Source organism: Symphalangus syndactylus, chromosome 3 (assembly GCF_028878055.3).
Source record: "Symphalangus syndactylus isolate Jambi chromosome 3, NHGRI_mSymSyn1-v2.1_pri, whole genome shotgun sequence".
Lineage (NCBI taxonomy): Eukaryota > Metazoa > Chordata > Mammalia > Primates > Hylobatidae > Symphalangus > Symphalangus syndactylus.
In genome coordinates this window covers 104655304-104681820 of record NC_072425.2, presented here as the reverse complement: position 1 = coordinate 104681820, position 26517 = coordinate 104655304, and the positions used below count along the sequence as shown (strand labels likewise).

Here is a 26517-nt window from a genome sequence, read left to right as displayed (position 1 = left end):
TCAGGGTTGCCTAGTCCCGACCTAAGTTTGCCAAAATATGGTTCCTGAACCATCCAGAGCATCGCAATTCAGGATGCTTACTGGAAAGGCAGCTTCTTAGGCCCTATTCAGAACTACTAAATTTGACTCTTGGGAGGGGAGGTGGATGGAGAGGCCTGGGACTCTGCATTTTTAAATAAGCACCTTGGGGGAAAAAAAAACTGCCAGAGACTTAGAAAAATTAATTTCAACTTCAAATCCACCTGTCTAATCTTGAACAAATCCAGAAAACTTCTTTAGGCTTTTGTTCACTCAGCTTACACAGGGAAACACCACCAACTGCCTTATTTAGCTTAACACCTAAGGTCACTGTAAGGACAAATATTAATACAAGAACTTTCTTAGCTAGAAAATGCTATATGAGAGGTAGCTAATAACAATCTTGTTCTAGTTAACAGAAATATTAAATTTTGTAGTAATCCTAGACTTTTCTATCCTGAGATTGGAACCAGTGGAAACTCCTATGTGTAGACTGTTTTCAAATTAAAATAATTACATGTAAAATAGATAGCCAAGATTATAAAACAGTATCAAACAAAAAAAACCTGGAAATGACAGTACAATGCACCCCTAAGAACTTATTGATGATCGCATCTGGCAATTAATGGGTAGGGGTCAGGAATGCTAGACGTTTAGCAATGCATGACTGGGTACTGCCATTCAGATGCATGGTAACTTCTAGGAACAGAAAATAGCTATCTATAGCCTTAGACCTGGAGAAAGTGCAATAGAGTGGGAACAGCATCGTATTCTTGAATTTGTCACACACCTGTCATCTGACTGCAGAAGCTAAGCTCTAGAACAGCTGCTCTTTACCACACTTTTGGGATACTTCTTTGGAAACATAATGAAAGCTATGGGCCATTTCCCTGGAAAACTACTGGTAAATGCAAAATTTTACCATAGAGTAGGTTTATTATTTTGCATATGTGATAATGATAATCACCTTTTAGGGTACTGGGAGGATGCTATTATCAGAAACAATATTTAAAAGCACTTTGTAAATTATAAACATTATACAGATATTAGTTATTGTAACTTTTTTGAAAGTGACTCAGTGCTGACTACACAATAATTTGACATTTCTGTTAAAACTTTTCAGTTTTAGAAACCTTTCATTCTGTGCCCCCAAGTGCCTATGACATTCACCCAATAAAAAAATTGGCAAAGCAGTCTGGGCACAGTGGCTCATGCCTGTTATCCCAGCACTTTGAGAGGCCAAGGCGGGTGGATCACTTGAGCCCTGGCATTCAAAGTCGTAGTGAACACTAATGTACCACTGCACTCTAGCCTGGGTAACAGAGTGAGACCCTGTCTCAAAAAAAAAAAAAAAAAAAAAAAAGAAAAGAAAAGAAAAAGGAAAACAAAAGTTGGCAAAGGATCTGAATACCTGCCATTAGGGTTTATGCCACAAACCTTTAAGGGTTTCTGCTACAAAACAACAAACTCATAGGGCAAACATTTTATACTTACTTGTAGTTGCTCCTTTTGCACCGTCAGGTGGATATACCCAGATACAACTCCTAGATTTTCACATTATGAGTGTCTCAAGAGTTATAGTCTCTGCACCTTTCAAACCTTTGCACAAATCCTCTTGACAAACCCAACATGCTCAGCAAATATTTGCTGAATTGGATGGTTTGCCCAATATGAGTAATCATCACAACACACAAAAAATACCGAGTTTTAGGTTAATACTATGTATTTATTTATTTATTTGAGACGGAGTCTTGCTCTGTCACTCAGGCTGGAATGCAGTGGCCTGATCTCGGCTCACTGCAACCTCTGCCTCCTGGGTTCAGCGATTCTCCCACCTCAGCCTCCCAAGTAGCTGGGATTACAGGCGCACGCCACTACGCCCAGCTAATTTTTTTGTATTTTTGGTAGAGATGGGGTTTCACCATGTTGGCCAGGATGGTCTCGAACTCCTGACCTCGTGATCCACCCGCCTCGGCCTCCCAAAGTGCTGGGATTACAGGCATGAGCCTCCGCGCAAAGCCCGTTACTACTATTTATCAACTGCAGTTCCATCAGGTTAGAATAGAAAAATTTCTCCAAAATATTTTCTAAAATACAAAGAATATTAAAATCTATTTTAAAACTAGCGGCTATAAAATTAGAGCTTTGCTCTAGGAGCTGGGAGTAGACATATGTGGAGAGGTTTATAGAATATTTTAAAATACACATATTTACCCACATATAAAACTGTATTCACATTCACACATACCATCATTCATGAAGTTACATGGAGATGAAGTTAACTGGGCATTAAAAAATAGCAGCAACAGATGTAACAGTATAAATAATGGGGTAAGAGAAATGTGACCCCACTCCCTGCTGAAATCCTTCCATTCCAATGAGGAAGAAGACTACAGGAAGGAGGCTTTGTATCCCTGCCACTTGCTTCAATGTTACTAGATGCAAAGTTCAAATCAGTCAAGTTTAGCTCAAATAATATCAAATTGATTTACCACTTGCAAAGTACAAATCAGTCAAGTTTAGCTCAAATAATATCAAACTGATTCACCACTTTATGACTTTTACAACCAAAGCACAGAAAAGGACATAGCAACTCATCATGTAAGCAATGCCCAGGACTGCCAGCACCTTAGTGGGTGGGGACCTGTCCAGACTCTACACAGATAAACACATGACCCAAGTAAGATCCTCACAGCCACATGGTGGTTTCTAAGAAGCTCACACTTGCTTACATATAGTAAAACATTTACTAAATGACAAAAAAAAAAAAAAAGGAGCTGCAGAGAACTGCACTGCCCCACCAATCACACACATGTATACACATACATAAGCACAGGTAACGTGCTGGCCGGAACCAACCTGAGCTACCTTCTAGGGACCCTCAGTGGAATAGAGGAGTGCTGTCTCTACATGCCATACAAGTTCCCTGAAATCACAAGCACTTTTTGGCTGTCCCTACAGCTGCTCCCCTTCCACGTCATGTGACAGGTAGCAGCATGCATGGTGGCAGCTCGTTCATATTTCAAGCAACCAAGCATCTGCCTTCACAGCTTTGGCATCAGCCAGGGAGCTGGTGCCTATTTCTGAGTCCTGCCCTAGAGCAGAAAGGCGGATGCCTGCCTGACAAAGTAAAAGCCTGAAACACAGCAGATTAAATTCACTAATATCTTTAAGAAGTTACCTGCATACAGAAAGAGCCCAAAGGAAGCAAACAAAGTATCTGAAGTAGAGGTCTGAAGCTCTACCTGCATTCAGAAAAGAGTTCAAATGAAGGAAACAAAACATATGAAATGGAAGGAAGGAAGGAACCCAATGGTAGACATTAAAACTGGCATTCAGGTAAAGCCTATCATGGTCCATCCATTAATTCCTGTAAGTCCGGATCTGGAGTAGGACACAAAAGCAAGGCCCTGACTGAGATCATTAACCACTATAACCATTGTAATCTAGTAAAAGTTCAGTACTTCTATTCTGGCTACAGAGACAAAATCATCCCACGCAGGACACTGTGGGATGTTTCCATTTACCGTTATAGAATGAAGTCAAGTTTAAGTGAACACCTTACAAATTGTTTGGAAACATAACCATAATCCCCGAGTTATTTAATCCTGGACTCTGGCTTTCCCATATCTGGAGGAAGGCCTAGAGGCTGCTGTGAGCAGTTGAAAATCTACTCAATTCAGTATAATTGACACTTGCTTAGAGGAGGAAAGACGATCATCCTCACTACTGCTAACATCCCATTAAGACTAAAAGTTAATTAGGCTGTGTTCCATAAAGTCAATTTGAGGCATTTGTCTCAATAACATTATTGTAATTATTCCTCATCAAAATGAATACCACCTCCTACAGCACAACAACGTCCTGTGGAAACAGCAGCAAAAATCCGGCAACTCACATTACATTCTCCATCTGAGTTATGTAAGTAGGTTTATGTTTACAGAGAACTGAAAACAGGGATTCACAGACATTAACGCTTTGTTTTTAAAAAATACAAAGGCAGGTTTAGGGCATCTTGTTTTATGTTTCCAAAGGCCTGGAAAATACAAGCAAACTAGACAGCAGGACAAATTATATGAATCATAGTAATACCATTAAAAGTGAAAAAGAGAAGCACCTATTGAAGTTAACCTATCACAAATGCTAGTTGCTAAGAATGGACACCACAAAATCTTTACCAAGTGAGCACCACAACCCATGCACCCTCCACCTCCACCCAGAACAAGATTCCAACCACTCCCCAGAGGGCTCTGGCAAGGTCTGGAACACACGAAAAAGCCAGGGGCACCAGGATACTCACTAAGGACATTTCTAGTAACAAAGAATTGAAAATTTTCCTCAAGATCCAAAATGTAAACATACCAAATGAGTCCCCTTACATGAGTCTTTTTAAACATATGTAATAAAGTATAAATAAAATGTAACTGTTAGAAACAAAGCAAATGCATAAACATCTATATAGCCTATAGATATTGACCTCGAGTGACTAAATGATAATGTTGTATTTAAAGTATTTTTAAATAATGCTGCTGAAGGAAAACTAAGTTATAATCGTATTTTGTGAATACTCTTCTCCTTGCATCATCAGTGGCCCAATGATATGATCATATGGGTGGGGGAAGGGGGTCACGAGAGCAGCAGGGCAGCAGGGACTAGGTTAGGGAAAGTGCACCCCAGAAACGTAGACAACTGCTACAGCGGTTAACCCACAGAAGAAAGTGCACAAGTGCCCTTAGCACACTGGTTCTCCATTAGGGCCACCCAAGAAGCTTTAAATAGCCCCCAAATACCCAGGCTTCCCCCTTGCCCGCATTAAATCTAATCTCTAGAGGTGGGACTGAGGCAACATTAGTTTTTAAAGCTTCCAGGTGATTCCAATATGTAGCCAAGTTTGAAACTAGTGTCTTATCTATAAAAGGTGTCAGATGAAATGATTCTGAAGCTGAAGACAAATCTGTCCATTTCCAGGGGAAAACAAAATATCGGTAAGTAGTAACATAGCGAGTCACAAGCCAAAATTTTAAGTTGTAATTTTTCCCCTCCTGACCTAAGTGACCTTGAGGAAATCACTTGATTTCCCGGGGCCTCAATGTGTATTGCTTCTAAACATGAAGGAGTTCTACATAAATCTGTGGAAATCCCATTTAATTCTATGACTTCAACATATTAATAAAGAAATACTTCTCAATGGGACAGTTTTGCCAGGCTGCAAAGTATGTAGTAAGTAAATCACAGTTCAACACTCCAATCAGGACTTTTACATACAATTTGATTCCAGGTTTACTTATTTACACTTTTAACTTTTTTTTTTTTTTTGAGACGGAGTCTCTCTCTGTTGCCCAGGCTGGAGTGCAGTGGCGCAATCTCAGCTCACTGCAAGCTCCACCTCCTGAGTTCACACCATTCTCCTGCCTCAGCCTCCCAAGTAGCTGGGACCACAGGCGCCTGCCACCACGCCCGGCTAATTTTTTGTATTTTTAGTAGAGACAGGGTTTCACCATGTTGGCCAGGATGGTCTCGATCTCCTGACCTCGTGATCCGCCCACCTTGGTCTCCCAAAGTGCTGGGATTACAGGCGTGAGGCACCACACCCGGCCATACCCTTTTAACTTTTTAAGAGCTAGACCCACCAATAAAAACTGAGTAAATTCCGCATATGTCAGATGTCTTTTTCTTTCTTTTCCAAAATGTAGTTGCACAAATTCTGAATCCCAGTTAAATGGAATATGTTGATGAATTGTGGTCTGTCCAAAAACTTGCTTAACATCCTCTGAAAAGAGAAAAGACAGGTTGATTAAAACAAAGTAAATGAGGTTCTTTCTGATAAAATCTGTTATTGAATGGATATCGCTTTTTCTTATTAAAAAAAGTAATTCAATTTTAAACAGACACACAGATTACAAACTATGGCAGAAATAAAAGAATCCTCAAGGAATCAGTTAAGAAATCAAGGTCAAGAATCCCACCAAATAAAATAAATTGGGGGGAAAAATCAAGAAGTCACACACACACACACACAACCTAAAGGCTGTAGGAAACCCAAGTAGAAAGCTAAAACTATTATCATCTCATTTGTTTTTGTTTCAATAAATAATGATTATTTTCTAGGTACAGAGGACAGAATTCAATCTTAGTGGCAGGAAACACATACATACATACACGCACACACGATACAAGCATTACATATATCCTTTAACAAGTTATTTAAAAGTTTTTGGAAGATTTAGAAATCCATTAGGAAAAAATTTGACACACATATTTAACACCCCTCAGGGTGTTTCTGTGCTTGAAAAAGTCCAACACTTTATCGAGCTGCATGTGAAGACAAAGAAAATGGGGAGAAAAGCCAGCAGCAGCCCAAGTCTTTGATTTTCTACTGCACTCTTTTGGCTTGACCTAAGAGTTCTCAGATTGTTCAAATAATCCCATTTAAGATGGGCCACTGAATATGCTGGTCCTGGCTTAGGATCTCTTTTTAGCCTCTACAGAAAAACTGTAAGAGGACTGACAGAGAAAAAACAAACAAACAAACAAACAAAAACATGAAAACCTTACTTTTCTAAAGCTTCATATTTTTATTTTTAGCCTCCTCCTCTTGATAAAAGTATGTGTTTGGAGAGTGGAGGAAATACAAATTATTAGCATATTAATAATTTTTCCTGGCTTTCACATCTTTAAATATATCTACCAAACCTGCTCATTTTTATGAGCAAACTGTGCTTGATACCTTTTTTCTCTTTTGCTTCTATTTAAAACAAAAAAAGAAGAAGAAAGTTATTTAGTCCTCTGAAAAGTGCCAAAACCTTTGGCATATGTGTCTATGGTTCCCCCCCAAATTTCCTGTTCCCACCCCCATTATACCCACAGTTTTTATTCCATGTTTTTAAAGTTTCCAGAAATTTTTAAAGTCTTGTCATGAAGAAATAGTAGTGCCACCATTAGCATAAGGTTAGGTGTGTATTTGCACAGAGAAGGCAGTAAAAATCAGGATTATGCTGGGCATAAATTTTATAAAATTTTATAAAAGGTGGCAGAAATCCTCAGACTGGCCCTGATGAGGACAATAAAAGTTTTAAAGTACAAGTACTGAATTTATTCTGTCTTCTTTACTTTTAGGGAAAAAAGAGATAAGATGTAAGGAAAATGAAGTGAATCCAGAATTAGGGCTTAAAGGAAAAATAAACAAACAAAAAAGATTCTCAGCGAGTCTGACCAGGGGTCAATAAAAGGAATTAAGTAGAAGAAGATTTCTGAGAAGAAATCACCAAACTGAAATTCAAATGACTTGGATTCAAATTCTACTAACAGCAGCTAAAATTTCTTGGGCACTCACCATGTGCCAGGTATTGTTCTAATGGCTGTAAGTCCCTTAATATCTTAAAACATGACTTTCTTCACTGCAAAACATGTTAACCAAGATAATCTGTGACTCCTTTCCAGGTGTAAGCATCTGTATCTCTGTAGGAAGCAGGCCCAATAAAGTTTTAATAAAGGCTCCCATAACCTTCTAATCTAGATGAATAAATTATCTAATGAAAATAATGTTCAAATGATAAAGATGTGACCGAAAGAAAAAAAATTCACACTGTAAATAAAATTTTATACTAGAATAAAATTTTAGAGAAATAATATGCAAGAAAAAATGGTTTTCTGGTTTATCCTCAGTTAACTTAAAGATTCCTTTCTGCCAAGCATTCCAGTGAAATAAAGTTTTAACGTAACAATCATAGGATAATTGTCAAAAATAAGATTTTTCCCCTTCTTGATCTCTCCTGCAATCTCTGTTTCCCATAGAAAGTAACAGAAGGTATTTACTAAATAGTTGGTATATAAAGCTAAAGCACTTACTATCCATTTTTATATTTATATGGTCTAAAATTATAAATATACATGAAAGTAGGTTTTTCTAAAATTAGTGAATGCATGTAAAATGTGTCTCACCATAAACAACAATCTTATTTATCTATGATTAAAGTAACTACCATTTACTGCTTACTAGAGCTCACATTTGAATCTGAAACTCTAAACGCTATAGTTTTTTGGACTATACCACAGACTGCATGTGTGTCTCTATGAAATGCCTGGCTGATGTACTGAAATCTGCTCTGCAGGATAGAGCTATACATTATCCCTAAGATATCTCTCAGGTCTAAAATCTGACAATCCTATAGGCCTGTACTACCAATAATGATTTGAAAAAAGATCTCTCTATAAATCTTCTAGAGTATACTACACTAGATGTATATAAAAGATATCTATATGATGTAATATAAATCATTATATAGTATGCATATGTATGCACATATTAATGTGTTTATGCATATTTATTGCACATCTTTTATTTCCTAATTGATTATTAGCCCCTTCACAGCAAAGACCCCATTCTTCACATCTGATTCTACCACTATGGCTGGCACAGTGGTAGGCAGAGAGCAACTGCTCACTAAGCAGTTGCTGAATTTAAATGAGCCAGGAAAGGTTTACAATAGATAATGCAACAGGTTAAGGACAGCGGTATTAACACTTTGGGGCGCTACAGTTTCCGTTGCTGAGAAACTATTCAACAGTCATTTCTCACCACTTCAGTGCACTGCATACAAATCATCAGTCAACATCGTTTATCAAAATCCCCAGGCTCAGTCCTAAACTGATTTAAACATGTTGAGGGGCTGAAAAAACTGCATTTTAGCCAGCATTCTAGGTTTTCCTGATGCAAGGGTCCAGGACCTCATTCTGAAAGCATTATCTAGGAGTATGGAAGGGTTAGATTCACTCCTAATTTTTAACTTCTTATTGAAATGGATAAAAATTTAAAAGGAAGGAGGTAGAGAAGACTCTCCAGACCAAGCAGTGTAATGCAGGAATGTGTAAACACAGATCATGTGTAGACCTAGGTCGTTCAGGGCTCCCATGCTGCACAACTCCAGTGGATGGCACTCACTTCATGGTCCATGTGACTGGTGCCTCCTGGAGTTGGGCAGTGTATCAACCACATGACCCTGAGGATGTAGGCCCATTATTAGCTTTGTGGTTGTTCCAATATGCTGGCTATTGTAGGAATGTCAGGGCTTAGCTAGCTAGCTATCAACCTTCTAAGTAGCACAGCTTGGGAGCACTGTACTAGGTCCTGTGGGAAGAGGAAGGGTAGTAAAAGGTAAGAGGCTATATCCAAGTCTAATAAATAAGAAATAATTCAACAGCAGATTCAAACAGTACACTGTATCAGCACTAAACCACAGGGTGGCCTCATGGTAAGGAAATGGAGATTTAAGGAGAGAAGAGAGAAGAGCTTATTGGAGCAGATAAACCATGATCTGGGCCCTGAAAGGTGTCAAGGATTTACACCTTGAGGGACCTTTGAGGGAGCTTATCAATGGAGATCAACAGCATGAAGAAAGGTTCATTTCTTTTGAAGTGAATCAAAGGTCCAGTTACAGTGCTTTGAACCAAAGCCACCTGGGATCACTGAGACATGATAGATCCTGCTCCAGGTAGCCACAGACATTGGCATCACCTGCCAGTAGCAAACATTATTTTAAAGCCCCCAGGGCATGATGCTATGTTTATGGTGAAGAAAAGTTTGCTATTGAAAGAACAGCTGGCCATGGGACTCTGCAGGGAAAAAAAGGCCTTAAGTTGTTTACCACTAGGCATAATTTCTACAAAATTTACTTTTTACTCTCTTGACCTACCTAGCAGGATTATGTACTCAAATATCATACGACTGCCAAGCCATTCTAATTGGAGGAGCCAAATGATATGCAAAAGATTAAAGGAAACCTACCAATATTTCTATTCATCTCACGACTAATAAAGTCTTTTAAAACAAAATATTAAATCTTGTTCCTCTGGAAAACTCACACATTTTCTCCAAAAATATTTTATAGACTCATTAGTTTCTGAATATTTCATCCTGCTCTATGAATCATCCTGGGGGCATTCATTTTCTGAAATGTTTGGTCTCTACGTTTTCCTGCAGACTCATGATAGAAACATCTATAAACTCAATAATCACTATGGGTTCCTTGCATTTCTCCCTCACTCTGGGAGACATTATAATACCACGTCAGGTTAATATTCTTTTCTCCTTTTAGGAGGCACAAATAGCTTTCTCACTTAACATTTGATTGTTTAAGGTTCCTCTATGTCTTGTAAGGCTCTGAGAGGTAAGAGGAACAAGTTCCGCTCTCATTTTATAGCTTAAAAATCAGAAATGAAAATCCAAAGCGATTTTCAAGCCCAGTTCTACTCTATACTCTGGCTCCCACGTGGGCAATTCCATGAGCTTTACTATGAAAGACTCCAGGAGTCAAACTTAGAGTTGCCCTCTCACCAAACCCTTACCATTCCAAACCTAACTTGCAGTCCTGGAGAGGAAAGAAGAAACCCAAAATATTTTAGCCTTTTTGGTTGCTTACTTGGTTCAGAATAACTCGTAACTCAGTCGTGGAAGACTTTCAGATAAGAACCACCCGCTAGATCTATCTCAAACGTAAAAATAATTAGAATTAGGTCTCTTCTGGTCTAAAATACAAGCCTTAAACTCTTTTCCCCATGTTGAGGTCATATAAGCAAAGAAACAAAATTAATTAGCATTAAAATGTGCATGTAGCACTAGTATATATTTTGGGTATATAAAGTCATATTTTTGTTAGTTCAGCCACTCCTCCTAAAAGTAAAGCCAAATTAGAATGCTTATTTTTTAAAATAAAGTATAATTGCTGTTATTTCAGTCTGTGCCAAACAAGCTATGTTTGGAAGGCCTGTAGTTCCCATAATATCACCAAATAATAGTGATATTATTTAAAGTAAGACCTCACCAAATAAGCTCAAGGATCCTTTTATTTGTGGAACTTTGCTTTCACCACAAAAGTTTCCATCTTAAAAGTCTGCTGCATTTGTTTATATCATGAGAAGACAATTACAAAGTGGCAGTTGTTTCCTTCCTAAAGATAACCTCAAAAAGTCAACCTATTTCTACACGGTATGGTTATAGTGAAAAGAGTTGAGACCTTTAAAAGTTGGGTCACAGATGGCATTATCTTATATACAGAAAAGTCCTAAGAAATCACTAAAAAATTATTAGAACTAATAAATAAGTCTAGCAAGGTTGGAAGACAGAAAAATCAACATACAAATATCAACTGTATTGCTATATATTTGAAATAAGCAATCCAAAAATGAAATTTAAAAAACAACTCAGTCAGGTGCAGTGGCCCACGCCTATAATCCCAGCATTTGGGAGGCCCAGGCAGGCAGATCATTTGAGGTCAGGAGTTCGAGACCAGCCTGGCCAACGAGGTGAAACCCCATCTCTACTAAAAATACAAAAATTAGCCGGGCATGGTGGTGGGCACCTGTAATCCCAGCTACTTGGGAGGCTGAGGCAGGAGAATGGCATGAACCCGGGAGGCGGAGCTTGCAGTGAGCGGAGATCGCGCCACTGCACTCCAGCCTGGGCTACAGAGCGAGACTCCATCGCAAAAAAAAAAAACTCAATTTACAGTAGCCTCAAAAACAATAAAATACTTAGAAATAAATTTAACAAAATAAGTGCAAAACTGATTCTCTAAACACTACAAAACAGTGTTGAAACTAAACAAAATCTAAATAAATAGAAACGCATCCCATGTTCACGGATTAAAAGACTTGATATCGTTAAGATGGCAAAACTCTCCAAAGTTAATTTTAAAATGGCAATACTCCCTAAAATGATCTATAGATTCAATGTAATCCCTATCAAAATCCTAGCTGGCTTGTTTGCAAAAACTGGCAAACTGATCCAACAATCCATTACGAAAATTCAAGCGATTCAGAAGAGCCAAAACAATCTTGAAAAAGAACTGATGGAGTCTTGCTCTGTTGCCCAGGCTGGAGTACAGTGGCACGATCTCGGCTCACTGCAACCTCTGCCTCCCAGGTTCAAGCAATTCTCCTGCCTCAGCCTCCTGAGTACCTGGGATTACAGGCGCTTTGATACACCCAGCTAATTTTTGTATTTTTAGTGGAGACGGGGTTTCACCATGTTGGTCAGGCTGGTCTCGAACTCCTGACCTCGTGATCCACCCACCTTGGCCTCCCAAAGCGCTGGGATTATAGGTGTGATCCACCACGCCTGGCACAAATTTGGATTTCAAGCTTACTACAAAGCTAGAGTAATCAAGACTATGTAGTACTGGTATAAGATAGACACAGAGAACAACAGAATGAAATTGAGAGTAAAAAAATTAATCCTCACATTTATAATCAATTGATTTCCAAGAAAGGTAACAGACAATAAGAAAAAACTGGTGCAGGGACAATATCCATATGCAAAATAATGAAATTGGGCTCCTATCTCACCCTGTATACAAAAATTAACTCATAATGGATCAAAGACCTAACTACAAGACTTAAAACTGTGAATAGTTTTAGAAGAAAACAATGGGCATATTTTCAAGAAAATTTTAGAAAAAAAATATAGACATAATTTTTGTGATGTTGGATTAGGAAATGGTTTAGTTGACACCAAAACTACAAGCAACAGAGAAAAAAAATAAATTGTACTTCATCGAAATTTAAAACTTTGTACTCCAAGGATACCATTAAGAAAGTATTAAAATGGCTGAGCCTGGTGGCTCACGCCTGTAATCCCAGCACTTTGGGAGGCTGAGACGGGTGGATCACCTGAGGTCAGGAGTTTGATACCAGCCTGGGCAACATGGCAAAACCCCATCTCTACTAAAAATACAAAAATTCAAAAATTATCCAGGCATGGTGGCATGCGCCTGTAATCCTAGCTACTCAGGAGGCTGAGGCAGGGAGAACTGCTTGAACCCGTGAGGCAGAGGTTGCAGTGAGCCAAGATCATGCCATTCCATTCCAGCCTGGGCGACAGAGAGAGACTGTCTCAAAAAACAAACAAACAAACAAAAAAGTGTTAAAACACAATGAGATACAATCTCACACCACTCAGAATGGTTATTAAAAAGTCAAAAAATAACAGATGCCCATGAGGTTGTGGAGAAAAAGGAACGCTTATATACTGTTGGTGGGAGTGTAAATTAGTTTAACCATTGTGGAATACAGTGTGGCAATTCCTCAAATACCTAAAAACAGAAACACCATTCAACCCAGTAATCTCATTACTGGGTATACATCCAAAGGCATATATACTTCATTCTATTATAAAGACACATGCATGTGTACATTCATTGCAGCATTATTTACAACAGCAAAGAGGTGGAATCAACCTAAATGCCCATCAACGATAGAGTGTATAAAAAAAATGTGGTATATATACATGGTGGAGTACTATGCAGCCATAAAAAAGAATGAGATAATGTCCTTTGCAGGAACGTCGATGGAGCTGGAGGCCGTTATCATTAGCAAACTAATGCAGGAACAGAAAACCAAACACTGCATGCTCTCACTTTAAGTGGGACCTAAATGATGAGAACAAATGGACACAGAGGAGAACAACAGACACTGGGGCCTACCAGAGGGTAAAGGGTGGGAGGAGGGAGAGGATCAGGAAAAATAACTAATGGGTACTAGGCTTAATATCTGAGTGATGAAATAATTTGTACAACAAACCCCTATGACACGAGTTTACCTATACAATGAACCTGCACATGTATCTCTGAACTTAAAATAAAAAAGTTTAAAAAAAAGAGAGAGAAAAAGAAAAGAAAAAGATAAAACAGCCTATAGACTGGGAGAAAAACTTTGTAAGTCACATATCTGATAAGAGACTCTAGTATACACACAGAACTCACAATACAATAAAAGAACAAATAATTCTATTTAAAAATGGGCAAAGGATCTGAATAGACATTTCTCCAGACGGGCAGCATAAAATTGCCAAGAGGCACATGAAAAGATGTTAAACATCATTAGCCATCAGGGAGATGAAAACCAAAACCACGATGAGATAATCACTTCACCCTGCTACAATGGTTATCATCAAAAAGAGATAATAAGAAGTGCTGGTGAGGATGTGAAGGAACTGCAACCCTCAAACACTGCTGGTGGGAATATATTTAAGAAAATGGTGTGTCCATGAGTTCTCATTGTTCAATTCCCACCTATGAGTGAGAACATGCAGTGTTCGGTTTTTTGTCCTTGCGATAGTTTACTGAGAATGATGTTTTCCAGTTTCATCCATGTCCCTACAAAGGACATGAACTCATCATTTTTTATGGCTGCATAGTATTCCATGGGGTATATGTGCCACATTTTCTTAATCCAGTCTATCATTGTTGGACATTTGGGTTGGTTCCAACTCTTTGCTATTGTGAATAGTGCCGCAATAAACATACGTGTGCATGTGTCTTTATAGCAGCATGATTTATAGTCCTTTGGGTATATACCCAGTAATGGGATGGCTGGGTCAAATGGTATTTCTAGTTCTAGATCCCTGAGGAATCGCCACACTGACTTCCACAACGGTTGAACTAGTTTACAGTCCCACCAACAGTGTAAAAGTGTTCCTATTTCTCCACATCCTCTCCAGCACCTGTTGTTTCCTGATTTTTTAATGATGGCCATTCTAACTGGTGTGAGATGGTATCTCACTGTGGTTTTGATTTGCATTTCTCTGATGGCCAGTGATGATGAGCATTTCTTCATGTGTTTTTTGGCTGCATAAATGTCTTCTTTTGAGAAGTGTCTGTTCATGTCCTTTGCCCACTTTTTGATGGGGTTGTTTGTTTTTTTCTTGTAAATTTGTAGGAAGGGGAACATCACACTCCGGGGACTGTTGTGGGGTTGGGGGAAGGGGGGAGGGACAGCATTAGGAGATATACCTAATGCTAAATGACGAGTTAATGGGTGCAGGAAATCAACATGGCACATGGATACATATGTAACAAACCTGCACATTGTGCACATGCACCCTAAAACCTAAAGTATAATAATAAAAATAAAAATTAAAAAAAAAAAAAAGAAAGAAAATGGTGTGGCCGCTTTGGAAAACAGTCTGGCAGTTCCTCAAAAAGTTCAACATAGAATTATAATATGACTCAGCAATTCCACTCTCAGGTATATACTCAAGAGAAATGAAAACATATGCCCATACAAACTCACGTACATGAATGTTCACAGCAACGTTATTCATAATAGCCAAGCACTGGGAACAGCTCTTATGCCTGTTAACTGATTAATAAACAAAATGTGACCTATCTATATCTACACAGTGAAATATTATTTATCAATAAAAAGGAATAACATATGTGCTACATCATGGATGAGCCTTGGAAACATTATGCTAAGTAAAAGAAGCCAATCATGAAAGCCCACATTTTATGATTCCATTTATATGAAATGTCTAGGATAGACAAATTCATATACACAAAAAGTAGATTAACAATTGCCAGGGGATGGAGGGACTCGATGGAAGGGAGTGGTGACTGCTAAGGTGCGGTGCAAGGTTTCTTGTTGGGGTGATGAAAATGTTCTACAATTGAATGTGGTGATAATTGTACAAATCTGTGAATATATTAAAAACCATTTAATTATATACTTTAAAAGGGTAAATTATATCTCAACAAAGCTTTCTCTTAAAAAAAAAAAAAAACACCTAGAACTGTCAGAGATCTGCCTCTTACTAATGAGTAAACCTGGGCAAATTACTTACTCTCACTCAATTCGCTCAATCTTTAAAATGGAAACATCTATCTTAGACAGTTGTTCTGGAGTTAAGCATGACTAGTACAATGTTCTAAACATAGTAGGTGACCATTAAAATCATAAAACTCCAAAGTGTAAAGTCTTAATTATAATGAAAATTATTATCTGGGCACCAAATATTTACAAATACTATTTTTTAAATGAGCACAGTGTGATTTGGAAGTATCATAGTTTTCAATTTCTCAAAAAGCAATAATTTTCCTCAAATATTTAAAATCCATCCTTTCTTGAGCTCATATACTAGAATTTTGAATGAAAAGTGATCAAAAACTAAGTAATTTTCTATTATGTTTCTTAAAGTATAAAATTAAGAAAGATTAAGAACCTCCACTCTTTTCTCTGAAGATCTTTCAGACACTAGAGATATTTAATTGGCAAATTACTTGCACATGCCATTAAGTGGTTAGACTGAATTTGTTTTTACAAATTCTATGGATTCTTATTCCTTAACCTCCACCACACTATAATCTGAAATCATCAAGGTCTTCACTTATGCAAATTTTAACTTTCCATGTTTTTGTTTCCATACAGAATAACTAAATTAATGCATTTTAATTTCTAAAAGATTCACTTTTTGAAGCAGCATATCTATGAAAAAGAGTTTCCCATTAAAATAAAAAAGATTCATCAAGCTATATTATTTCAAACACTAAACCATAATCTCTCTCTCTTTCTCATGGATTTTAAAAATTCCATTAATACAATAAACGCAAAAGGGATGTTTGTGTTAAACATAAAAGTAACCCCTCTTGGAGGCAAAGAGAGGACTGCTGAACGGCCCAGCACTTTATCTCTGAACAGTTTCATGCTTTTTCTAATGCAAGCTAAATCCTCAAAGAAAGTTGTGGTTTTTCTCTAAGGGAAGTAATATTCCACCCTGCTGATATGGTTAACAACCAGCTTCTATGGCCATCATCTTTTAAGCAGGGAGCAAAAGACAAATTGTTGAATTCGTACATTAAATAACATAATGGAGTAAGTGGATGCAGACCTATCTCTACTGCCATATGCTCCAATATCAAGGTTGCCATTTCAAACCCTTTTGACAAGTGCCTTTTTACATTAATCACAGCTAAGGGTCTGAAGAGGAAAGAAGTATTCTGGCTACAATTCAGAGTCGCTCAAGAAACTTCTAGGGGGAAAATGGTTGCCATTAAAACATAGTAAGTAGTGCATAAGTACTTCACATTAAAATTGAGTTCTCTATAATCCCCTGTAAACTTTTTATTATTATTATTCTGAACATGTAGGTACAGTGGTGATAGGTATCTCTCAAAAATAAGCACACACACAGCCAAGCTGAGCCAAATATTACACTAAAGTCATATGTGGTATCGGTGTATGTAAAAATTAGGGCTAATTTAAAACTCTTTTAGTTCTGTACTTAGGGACAGAATTAGCCTGAGTTAAGGTCATGTAGCATTCAGGAAAGAATCCTATCCTTCTAGTGCCAGAAGTCAAAGTTGTGATTCTTATGAAACTAGTCACCTTTTCCCCTCTGGGCCTGTTTCTTCATCCATGAAAGAAAGCCATAAACTATACTCAGCCATTGTTCATTTGAAGTATGAACTATGTTCCCTTGGAGAACTTGTTTGAAACACATTCCCAAGCCCCACACCCAAAAATTCTGAACCAGTAGATTTGAGACAAAGCCAGAGAGTCCACAGTTAACCAACATTCTACACTATTACAATGAGAACCCATGGTCTGCCTCATTGATAAGAATCCCTCCTCCTCTATAATCTGACGGATCTACCATTTCTCAAGATTTATACACTGTTTAAGTCATCATAGTGACTGTGAGTCAACAACAATAACAAAATGGCTTAAGGCTGGCAGATATTTAGCGTAAGATATTAACCATCTGTCACACACACTAACTAAATCAACAGAGGGGCCAACTGAGATGTTTCCAATTATCTGCTAGAAAAAGTATTTTCAACTGGGTAGAATAAATCATTATTAGCCTTTCATAATATCAAAAGTAGGTCAATTAAAATGGTGTTTAGAGGCATACAGCAGACTGTGGTCACTCTCCAGATGTGTAAGCTTGCTTTAATCATCTGTTGTGTGTTAATTATTGTTAACTTTCATTACCACCAGAGAATACAACTAATGTTTTACAATTCTTAAAGCATTACAGAGTCCTAATTCACTCTCTAAATGCAAACATAATATCTATATTGTTTTCAAAAACCTATTTCCTAAGCTAGTTTCCTTAGATGGATGTTATCAAAAATTTTCTTGCAAAAGCATTAACATACATTTAACCCTACTTAAATGCTTCAAGAGCAGATGTACTACAAATGTACACCCACAGTGATCCCATATTAGTATAAAACTGTTTTATTTCAATTAAAATGTCTAAGTATCCACCCCCAACATATACCTAAACTGTAATTTTCTCTGAGAATTTCCAATATGTTCTTGATTTTGTTTCCTTTATCAACCTATCAGAGCAAAAATTGCCTTGCAACTGTTGGAAGAAATCAGTCATTAGCAGTAAGATTACAGCAAATTTTCCAATTTAGAAAAACTGTATTTTTATCTCTCTCTTATACCAGAAGAAGAATGGTATAATTTTCCTATTTTTAAATGAGCAGTACAGTTAGTTTAAAATAGTCAAATTTTCCTAGGGCTCTAAGCTTTAGGATTTTCTGTTAGCTTTCCGTTCTCTACACCTTCTTTCCTATTCACAAGTTCTCTTCACTCTTCATCATGCATGCACATGAACATGCACATACACACACAGATGCACACACTAACACACAGGTGCACATGCACGCACAGGGACAGCAGCCCCCAGTCCAGTCTCTCCACTCTCTGACAGGCTTCTAAGGAACAGTTAACCTTCAGGCAGTAGTTAACTAAGGAGTGGCTTCACATGGTTATTTTGATTTACTCTCCAACTGACATTCTTCCACCTTCTCAACAGGTCTGCCTTCTTTTCTCCCCCTCTCTATTTTTAAAATGGAGTGATGAAGTAGCAAAAAGTACAATATTTTAGCCATTTGAGCATGGGCGATTCTTAAATTATCCCACCAACTGGAAGTGCTCTCTGATACTACTATCTTTCAAAATTGAAGCCATTATGGTCAATCGTGCAAATCCGTATTTAGCTTTTCGTAAATAGTGGATTTTTGACCCAATGAACTGGAACAGTTTCTGAACAGTCTCTAGGATCTCTGAAAAGATACTCAGTACCCAGGCATGCCACAATTCTTATCAACATAGAGATTATTTACTTTCAAAACTCATACTGTTCTTATTCGAAATTCTTACTCTCTATTTGGGATGTAAGCATGTATAAAAGAATATACTCAGCCCCCTCTTCACCTCTCATAAAATAAAATAAAATCTACTGCAGGGCAATATTTTTCTTTCATCAAAATGACACATTATTTTTGTGAAACAGCAAAATCAGAACCAATATTAATAAAGAACTTTCCCCAAGTAACGTTTCTTCTGATTCTTCACCATCTTCCCCCTCAGCTATTTTTTTGAATATTTCGTTTTCAAAGTGCCTTTACAAAGACAGTAACAAATGACCTTCCTTTCCAGCAAGCTTAAAAATGATGGGTAAAGTCTGCCTTCTTCCAATCCAATACCAGCATTCATCTAGCTTTATATATTTAATATTAAATTTGAGTGCTTAACTTCGAAACTTCTCATTTCCATACTTTTAACTCCCATCATTTTCTGCAGCCTGAATCAAAGTGACTGAGTGGGTGTTTCCACACATTTCCTAATGTCATCTAGCCTACCCATTTTCCCAAAGCACACCAATTTCATCATAGCAGGTGTTCCTGGACACAATCTAACTTGAACTCAGAAAGGGTCCCTCCAATTACATCCACGTCAGAGAATTAACTAACTGAGGACTCGCTTAGAATTAAGAATTAACTAGCTTAGAAATCGCCCCGGTTCTGTGGGTTTTGTTTAGTGGGAGAGACACAAGAGAAAAGTCGGTGCAAATATAGTAAGTTTGCTAAACTACAATTTCAACAAAGTTAAATAGATTTCTTTTTCCACAGGACTTCTCAGAGCCTTAATAAATTAAAAGTTCTAGGCTTTATGATTCTCTCTTAGGAGAGTCCTTTTCCACATGCCACTTATTAACATAAACAAGAAACGCTTCTCTATAGTAATTAAACTTACAATATATTTCAATAGTGAAGATTAAAGGACAAAAGGTCACTGTAGTTTCCAATAAAGGGCAAGACTGCACCAGTTTCTTTTGGACTCCGTGCTAACTGGCAGAGCTGCAGTGGCGAGCCAGCCCAGGCCTCCCAATGTGGCACAGGGTATAGACTGGTTTCTTCCATTTTGGTCTTCATGAGAATCAGAACCAATTCCCTTTCAGAGGTCTCACTAACCAGCCAACCAAACAGTTCTTTCTGTATTTTATTTTGTTTATTTATTTTTGAGACAGAATATTGCTGTGTCACCAGGCTGGAGTGCAGTGGCGCGATCTCGGCTCACTGCAACCTCCACCTCCTGGGTTCAAGTGATTCTCCTGCGTCAGCCTCCTGAGTAGCTGGGACTACAGGCACGTGCCACCATCCCCAGCTAATTTTTATATTTTTAGTAGAGACGGGGTTTCACCATGTTGGCCAGGATGGTCTCAATCTCTTGACCTTGTGATCCGCCCGCCTCAGCCTCTCAAAGTGCTGGGATTACAGGTGTGAGCCACCACGCCCGGCTCTTTTTGTATTTTTAATAATTCGTTAGTTACTCTACATTTACTTCAGTTACAGAAAAATGTATTTTCCAATCTGTCTCTTGTATTATATATAGGTTGTCTGATACATTTTGTTTCTTCATATATCCAAAATCAAAAGGCATCCAAAAACTGATTATCATTACATTTTGAAGTCATACATAAACTATTCTACAATCAATGTCTTTAACAGCAATGCTGGAAAAGTGTTAAATAAGATATATGTCTACTAGTTCAACTGCCCCTCTATAAAAAGCAGCTTTTATCTTTAAAGGGCAGGTCACTGACCTCTGCAAGATTTGCTAAAACCTACACAATTTTTCTCCAGGAAAAAAAAAAAAAAATGCTTATTTGGACGAAATATTACAAACAACCATAGCCATTCACAGACTCCCTGATACTTATCTAGGCAAAGAGTTGAGAACCCTTGACTTTAAAGTTTAATTAAAAACTGCAGAACATAAACATGCACACACCATTATTACCACCAACACTGGTAATGAAATTGGGTTACATTCAGGTATTAAGGATAACTTTAAAATTGCACATAAAACATATTTCATGAAATCTTGTTCAGTGTATTGAAAAATTAATTTAAAAAGTCAAGGAAGAGAAAAACATGTAATAGCATAATGCAAGAAAACATTTTGGAGTTTAACCTAAGAAACTCATATTGTATAGAACATACTTTGAATTTTCAGGGGGTCTAATTGTGACTTTCCTCAGGTAAGAGTAGGTATTCAAGCTCTCGGCTGGGCGCGGTGGCTCACGCCTGTAATCCTAGCACTTTGGGAGGCCGAGGCGGGTGGATTGCCTGAGCTCAGGAGTTCGAGACCAGCCTGGGCAACAATGGTGAAACCCCCATCTCTACTAAAATACAAAAATTAGCCGGGCATGGCGGCATGCGTCTGTAGTCCCGGCTACCCGGGAGGCTGAGGCAGGAGAATCGCTTGAACCCAGGAGGCGGAGCTTGCAGTGAGCTGAGATCGTGCCACTGCACTCCAGCCTGAGCAACAGAGCGAGACTCCATCTCCAAAAAAAAAAAAAAAAAAGGTAGTATTCAAGCTCTCTGCTACTGTGGAGCTAGGCTATTAATGTGGTACAACAACTTAAGAAATACCAGTAAGTAGGAATAGGTAATGTCTTAAATTAGCATTATAAGATAAATCACTGGTATATATGCCAAATAGTTCAGATCAACAGTTGCATTAAACACATCCACACATCCACACAGGTACTCTTTCTTAAAACCCACAATGGAAATGCTTTGCTCCCCCCACAACATTAAATAAGAAATACAGTAACAGGAAAGTGTCTGAGAAACTATCACTCACAACATGTCTGTACCAACCTGCTCACACACCAGGTGAGTCCTTCCAAACCCTGACTTTCAGCTCTTCCATTCACAAAGTGGGGTGACTATCCACTGGCTTCACATAGATACTGTGAAGCCTAAATAATGATCACTGGCACGGTACCCCTGGCTTTGCCCCACTCTAGTCAACTCAACAAAAATCATCTCTTCCAAGCATCATTCTGATCCTATCCCTGTCCTCCGAAGACCTTGTGGTGACTCCTAATTGCTTCTCATATGAAATAATTACTCTTGCTTAAGGGCCCGGCCCTGTCATTGGTGCCCTGACAACCACCCTCCCAAGTACCCAGGTCTCTTAAGCTGCACCCCTCAATCAAGGGTCTCCTCTACTATGGTTGCCCTCTATCCTCAACCTGGGCACAGACCATCTCCTCACCCTTCGCTATCATCCTGTGATTCTCTCCCTCAGTCAGAAGTCTGTTCGTATCAAAAGATAAAGCTTTTCTGGGTAAAACTCACATCGTGTGCATCTCAACAAGTTATCCACATAGCTGGAACCAAGGCAACTTTCTATGTACACTGGTAACTCTAAGCCAGGTACGTTCTCTTTCTTATTACTTTCCACCATAGTGAAATAAAATCTTAACTAATGCATTTGCCTATTGTTCTTTACTTCATGAAAAATATTAAATCCTTTTAATGTCTGATATAGACTGAGACCACAATGGGCTAACTGACACCCATCTGGATTATGGTGGGCTCGCTCCAAAAGCATGAGTATCAACACCAGAGGGAGGCAGTGTGGCACAGTGAAGAACAGTCAGCCAGGATCAGGCTGTTCTCCCGGCTCCACCACAGGCAACACTATGACTGTGGCCACTTACTCAACCTCCCCATGCCTATTTCCTCTTCAGAAAATGAGAACTGTAATAGTATAGACCTTCTAGGCTACAATAATTAAATAATAAATTATACCAAAAGTACTTAGCCCAGAGGTTGGCATGTATTTAAAAATAAAAATGATGGTTACCTTATTTCTCTCATGAGATTATGTAAAACCATGTATCTTGGGAACAGAACAAGACCAGTAGCTACCGCCTGGTCCTTCTTCCTTTCCTTTGGCCCCCTTCCTCTCACCCATGGCCAATCGGGAGCCAAGTCATACAGATTAGCTCTCAGGAATAGCCCAGTGTGCAGTGGCTCATGCCTGTAATCCTAGCATCTTGGGAAGCCAAGGTGGGAGGATTGCTTGAGCCCAGGAGTTTGAGATAAGCCTGGGCAACATAGTTAAACTCATCTTTACAAAAATAAAAATAAAGTTAGCTGGACATGGTAGCGCCACCTGTAGTCCCAGCTACTTGGGACACTAAGGTGGAAGGATCGCTTGAGTCAGGGATGTTGAGGCTGCAGTGAGCCCAGATCACTCCAGCCTGGGTGACAGACCTTGTTTCAAAAAAAAAAAAAAAGAAAGAAAAAAGAAACAAAGAAAGAAAAAAAAAGGAATGGCCCAGGTGGGGTCTCCAGATATGACTCCGGTCCAGGCCTCTGTTATTCCCAGCCTCCACTGTTTGTGGCACTTCCAAAGTGGCCATCACTTCCAGACCCCCACAGCTCCAACCCTTCATGGAATACACAGCCTGTATCATGCCAGTTCAGTATTAACGCATCTTTGGTCACTCCTCTAGATCTGCTCAGATAGCTTCCATGCTTTCTACCCACTTAGCCTGCTTTACATATAAACAGGATATTCTGACATCATATTTTTTGTATTTGTTTATAGTCTCTCTCCCTAAAATGTTCCTCAAATGTATCAAACGGACTCCACCCTTAGAACCTGGGAAATGGCTATTATTTTCTGCCTGCGACAGTCTCCCCTCCTCCATTCCCATATCTATATGACCAATTCCCTCACCTCTTTCAAAAAAAATAAAATAAAATCTTTTTTTTTTTCTTGGTGGAAAAAAACACTTAAAATGAAATCTACCCTTAATAGATTTTTAAGTGTACAAAATAATATCATTAACTATCAGCACAATGTTGTGCAGGAGATCTCTAGAACTTACTCATCTTGCTTAACCAAAACTTTATGCCAGCTGATTAGTAAATCCCCATTCCCCCTCCTCACAGCCCCTGGCAGCCACCACTCTTTGATTCTATGAATCTGCCTATTGCAGGTGCCTCATGTAAGTGGAATCATGTAGTATTTGTCTTCTGTGGCTGGCTTATTTCACTCGTAGTGTCCTCAAGTTTCATTCATGTTGTCATGTATGGCAGGACTTTATGGTTGAATAATATTCTATTACATGTATATAAATTTTCTTTACCCATTCAGCTGTGGATGGGCATTTAGGTCATTTCCACATTTGGCTATTGTGAACAGTGCTACAATGAACATGAGAGTGCTGATACCTCTTTGAGATCCTGATTTCAATTCTTTTGGATAAATATCCAGAAGTGAGATTGGTGGATCATATGGTACCTCTATTTGTAAATTTTTGTCGGAATCTCCATAACTATTTTCCATAGGGACTGCACCAACACATTTACTATCTTACCCTTATAGAAAAAGTTTGCCACCCACGATCTAGTATAAAAAATAACACCGTAAAAACGAAAAGAAAGAAAAAGAAAACTATGTTCACTTTCGAAACACTAAGTTTAAAGAGAAAAGACCTTAAATTTCAAAAACAAATTTGTGTAAATGTCTCCTCACATAATAGCACAGATTTATAATTAATATAATGATACTTTATTCCCTTATTTATTATTTCTCTGCTTTGGTTACAAACGACTAGGCAATTAATATCATTTTCTCTTTCCTCTTCTTACCCTGCTTGTCTTCCACCATGATTTACTCCCTTTGAACACCCCTCCCATCCACTATGGTAACCAAAATTTGACAGTATTGGTAACATTCCAACTCACAGAATTCTGAAGTTTCTTTAAATGTATTATATTCAACATGTAGTAAAATACATCTATTGAAATATTTATGAACTTTTAAGAAGGTAATGCTTATTTGTTATCTCAAATATAAAATTCAGCTCATGTTTCTACTACCTTCCTTCTGAGGCACTTAGCACTGATTCATCCTTGGCAGTAGTCCTATCTGCAAAATTGTAAACATGCACTAGCATCTTTAGATAACAAATAACATAGATGTGTTCCTTTCTCTTTCAAAATTTGTAGTGTTCATCAATTCAAAATTTCCAGAGTAGTGAGATATAGACAGACTAACACTTGTTATTAAATAAACTTTTATTTTAAAACTTTAAAAATTCTTAAAGGAATAAAACATTTATTTATACATATACATATAGATATTATACATATTCAAGGCAATAGCATGTGAAATCCCAGCAGGATGTTTGTGGAAATTAATGACTTACTCTAAAATTGTTTTGATAGTGAATAGGGCCAAGAATAGCCAAGATAATCTTAAAGAATAAAGTTGAAAGCCTAACCAGATATGACTTATAAAGCTATAGTAATTAAGATCGTATAGTATTAGCGGAGAATATACAATTATGTAAAAAGAACAGAGCATTCAGATACAGCCCCATACTGGATTTATGATAGTAGTACCACTGCAGTGCAATAAAGAACCATCTTTTTAATAAATGGTGCTGGGCGATCAACATATCCTTAGGGAAGAGGGCCAGGGAAGAATCTTGACTTTTACCTTTAGTACCATGCAAAAATATAACAAATTCTAGAAATATTAAAATTTAAATCTGAAAGGAAAACAAACTTCTGGAAGATAACATAGGAAAATATTTTCCCGACCCAGAGGAAAGCAAAGATTTTTTTTTCTTTTTTGAGACAGAGTTTCGCTCTTGTCGCCCAGGCTGGAGTGCAATGGCATGATGTCGGCTCACTGTAACCTTTGCCTCCTGGGTTCAAGCGATTCTTCTGCTTCAGCCTCCTAAGTAGCTGGGATTACAGGTGCTGCCACCACAGCCAGCTCATTTTTGTATTTTTAGTAGAGACAGGGTTTCACTATATTGGAGAGGCTGGTCTCGAACGCCTGACCTCAGGTGATCCACCCGCCTCGGCCTCCCAAAGTGCTGGGATTACAGGCGGGAACCACTGTGCCTGGGCTAGATATTTTAAACAGGACACAAAAAGAGCTATCCACAAAAGAAAATGCTGATAATTTGTACTACATTAAAATTAGAAACTTATGTTCCTCAAGACTCAAATGAGTAACAGTGCAAGTCACAGAGTAAAGAATCTGTGAAACATATAACCCTCAGAGGTCTTGTATCCAGAAAATAAGCATGTGACTGAAGAAGATTGCCAAATGGCCAATAAATATGGAAAAATGTTGTATAACCCATTAGGAATCAGGGAAATAAATGCTCATTGAAGCTACACAGTGAGATATCACTAAAATAAAAATGGTTGATACCAAGTAGCAAAGATCTGAAGTAAAACCATCATGCAATGATGGTATGAGTGTTAACTGGTACCACTGAGAGGTGACAATGCGCTGGCAGTCCTCGCTCGCTCTCAGCACCTCCTCGGCCTTGGCGCCCACTCTGGCCGCACTTGAGAAGCCCTTCAGCCTGCTGTGCACTGTGGGAGCCCCTCTCTGGGCTGGCCGAGGCCGGTGCCGGCTCCCTCTGCTTGCAGGGAGGTGTGGAGATAGAGGTGTGGGTGGGAACCATGGCGGCCCACGGTGCTCGCGGGCCAGTGTGAGTTCTGGGTGGGCGCGGGCTCCACAGGCCCTGCACTCAGAGCGGATGGCCAGCACCGCCGGCCCTGGGCAGTGAGGGGCTTAGCAGCTATGCCA

General features: G+C 38.5%; 1 protein-coding gene across 6 annotated transcripts in view; it reads right to left on the bottom strand.

The window, feature by feature from the left end:
- Positions 1-26517, bottom strand: part of SLC25A13 (solute carrier family 25 member 13) — a 205230-nt gene that overhangs the window by 84054 nt on the left and 94659 nt on the right. For all 6 annotated transcript variants that reach the window (XM_055272642.2, XM_055272640.2, XM_063634731.1 and 3 more), the window contains one exon: positions 5649-5788. In XM_055272642.2, the coding sequence (XP_055128617.1) occupies positions 5649-5788 (140 nt within the window). The remainder of the gene's footprint in view (positions 1-5648; positions 5789-26517) is intronic.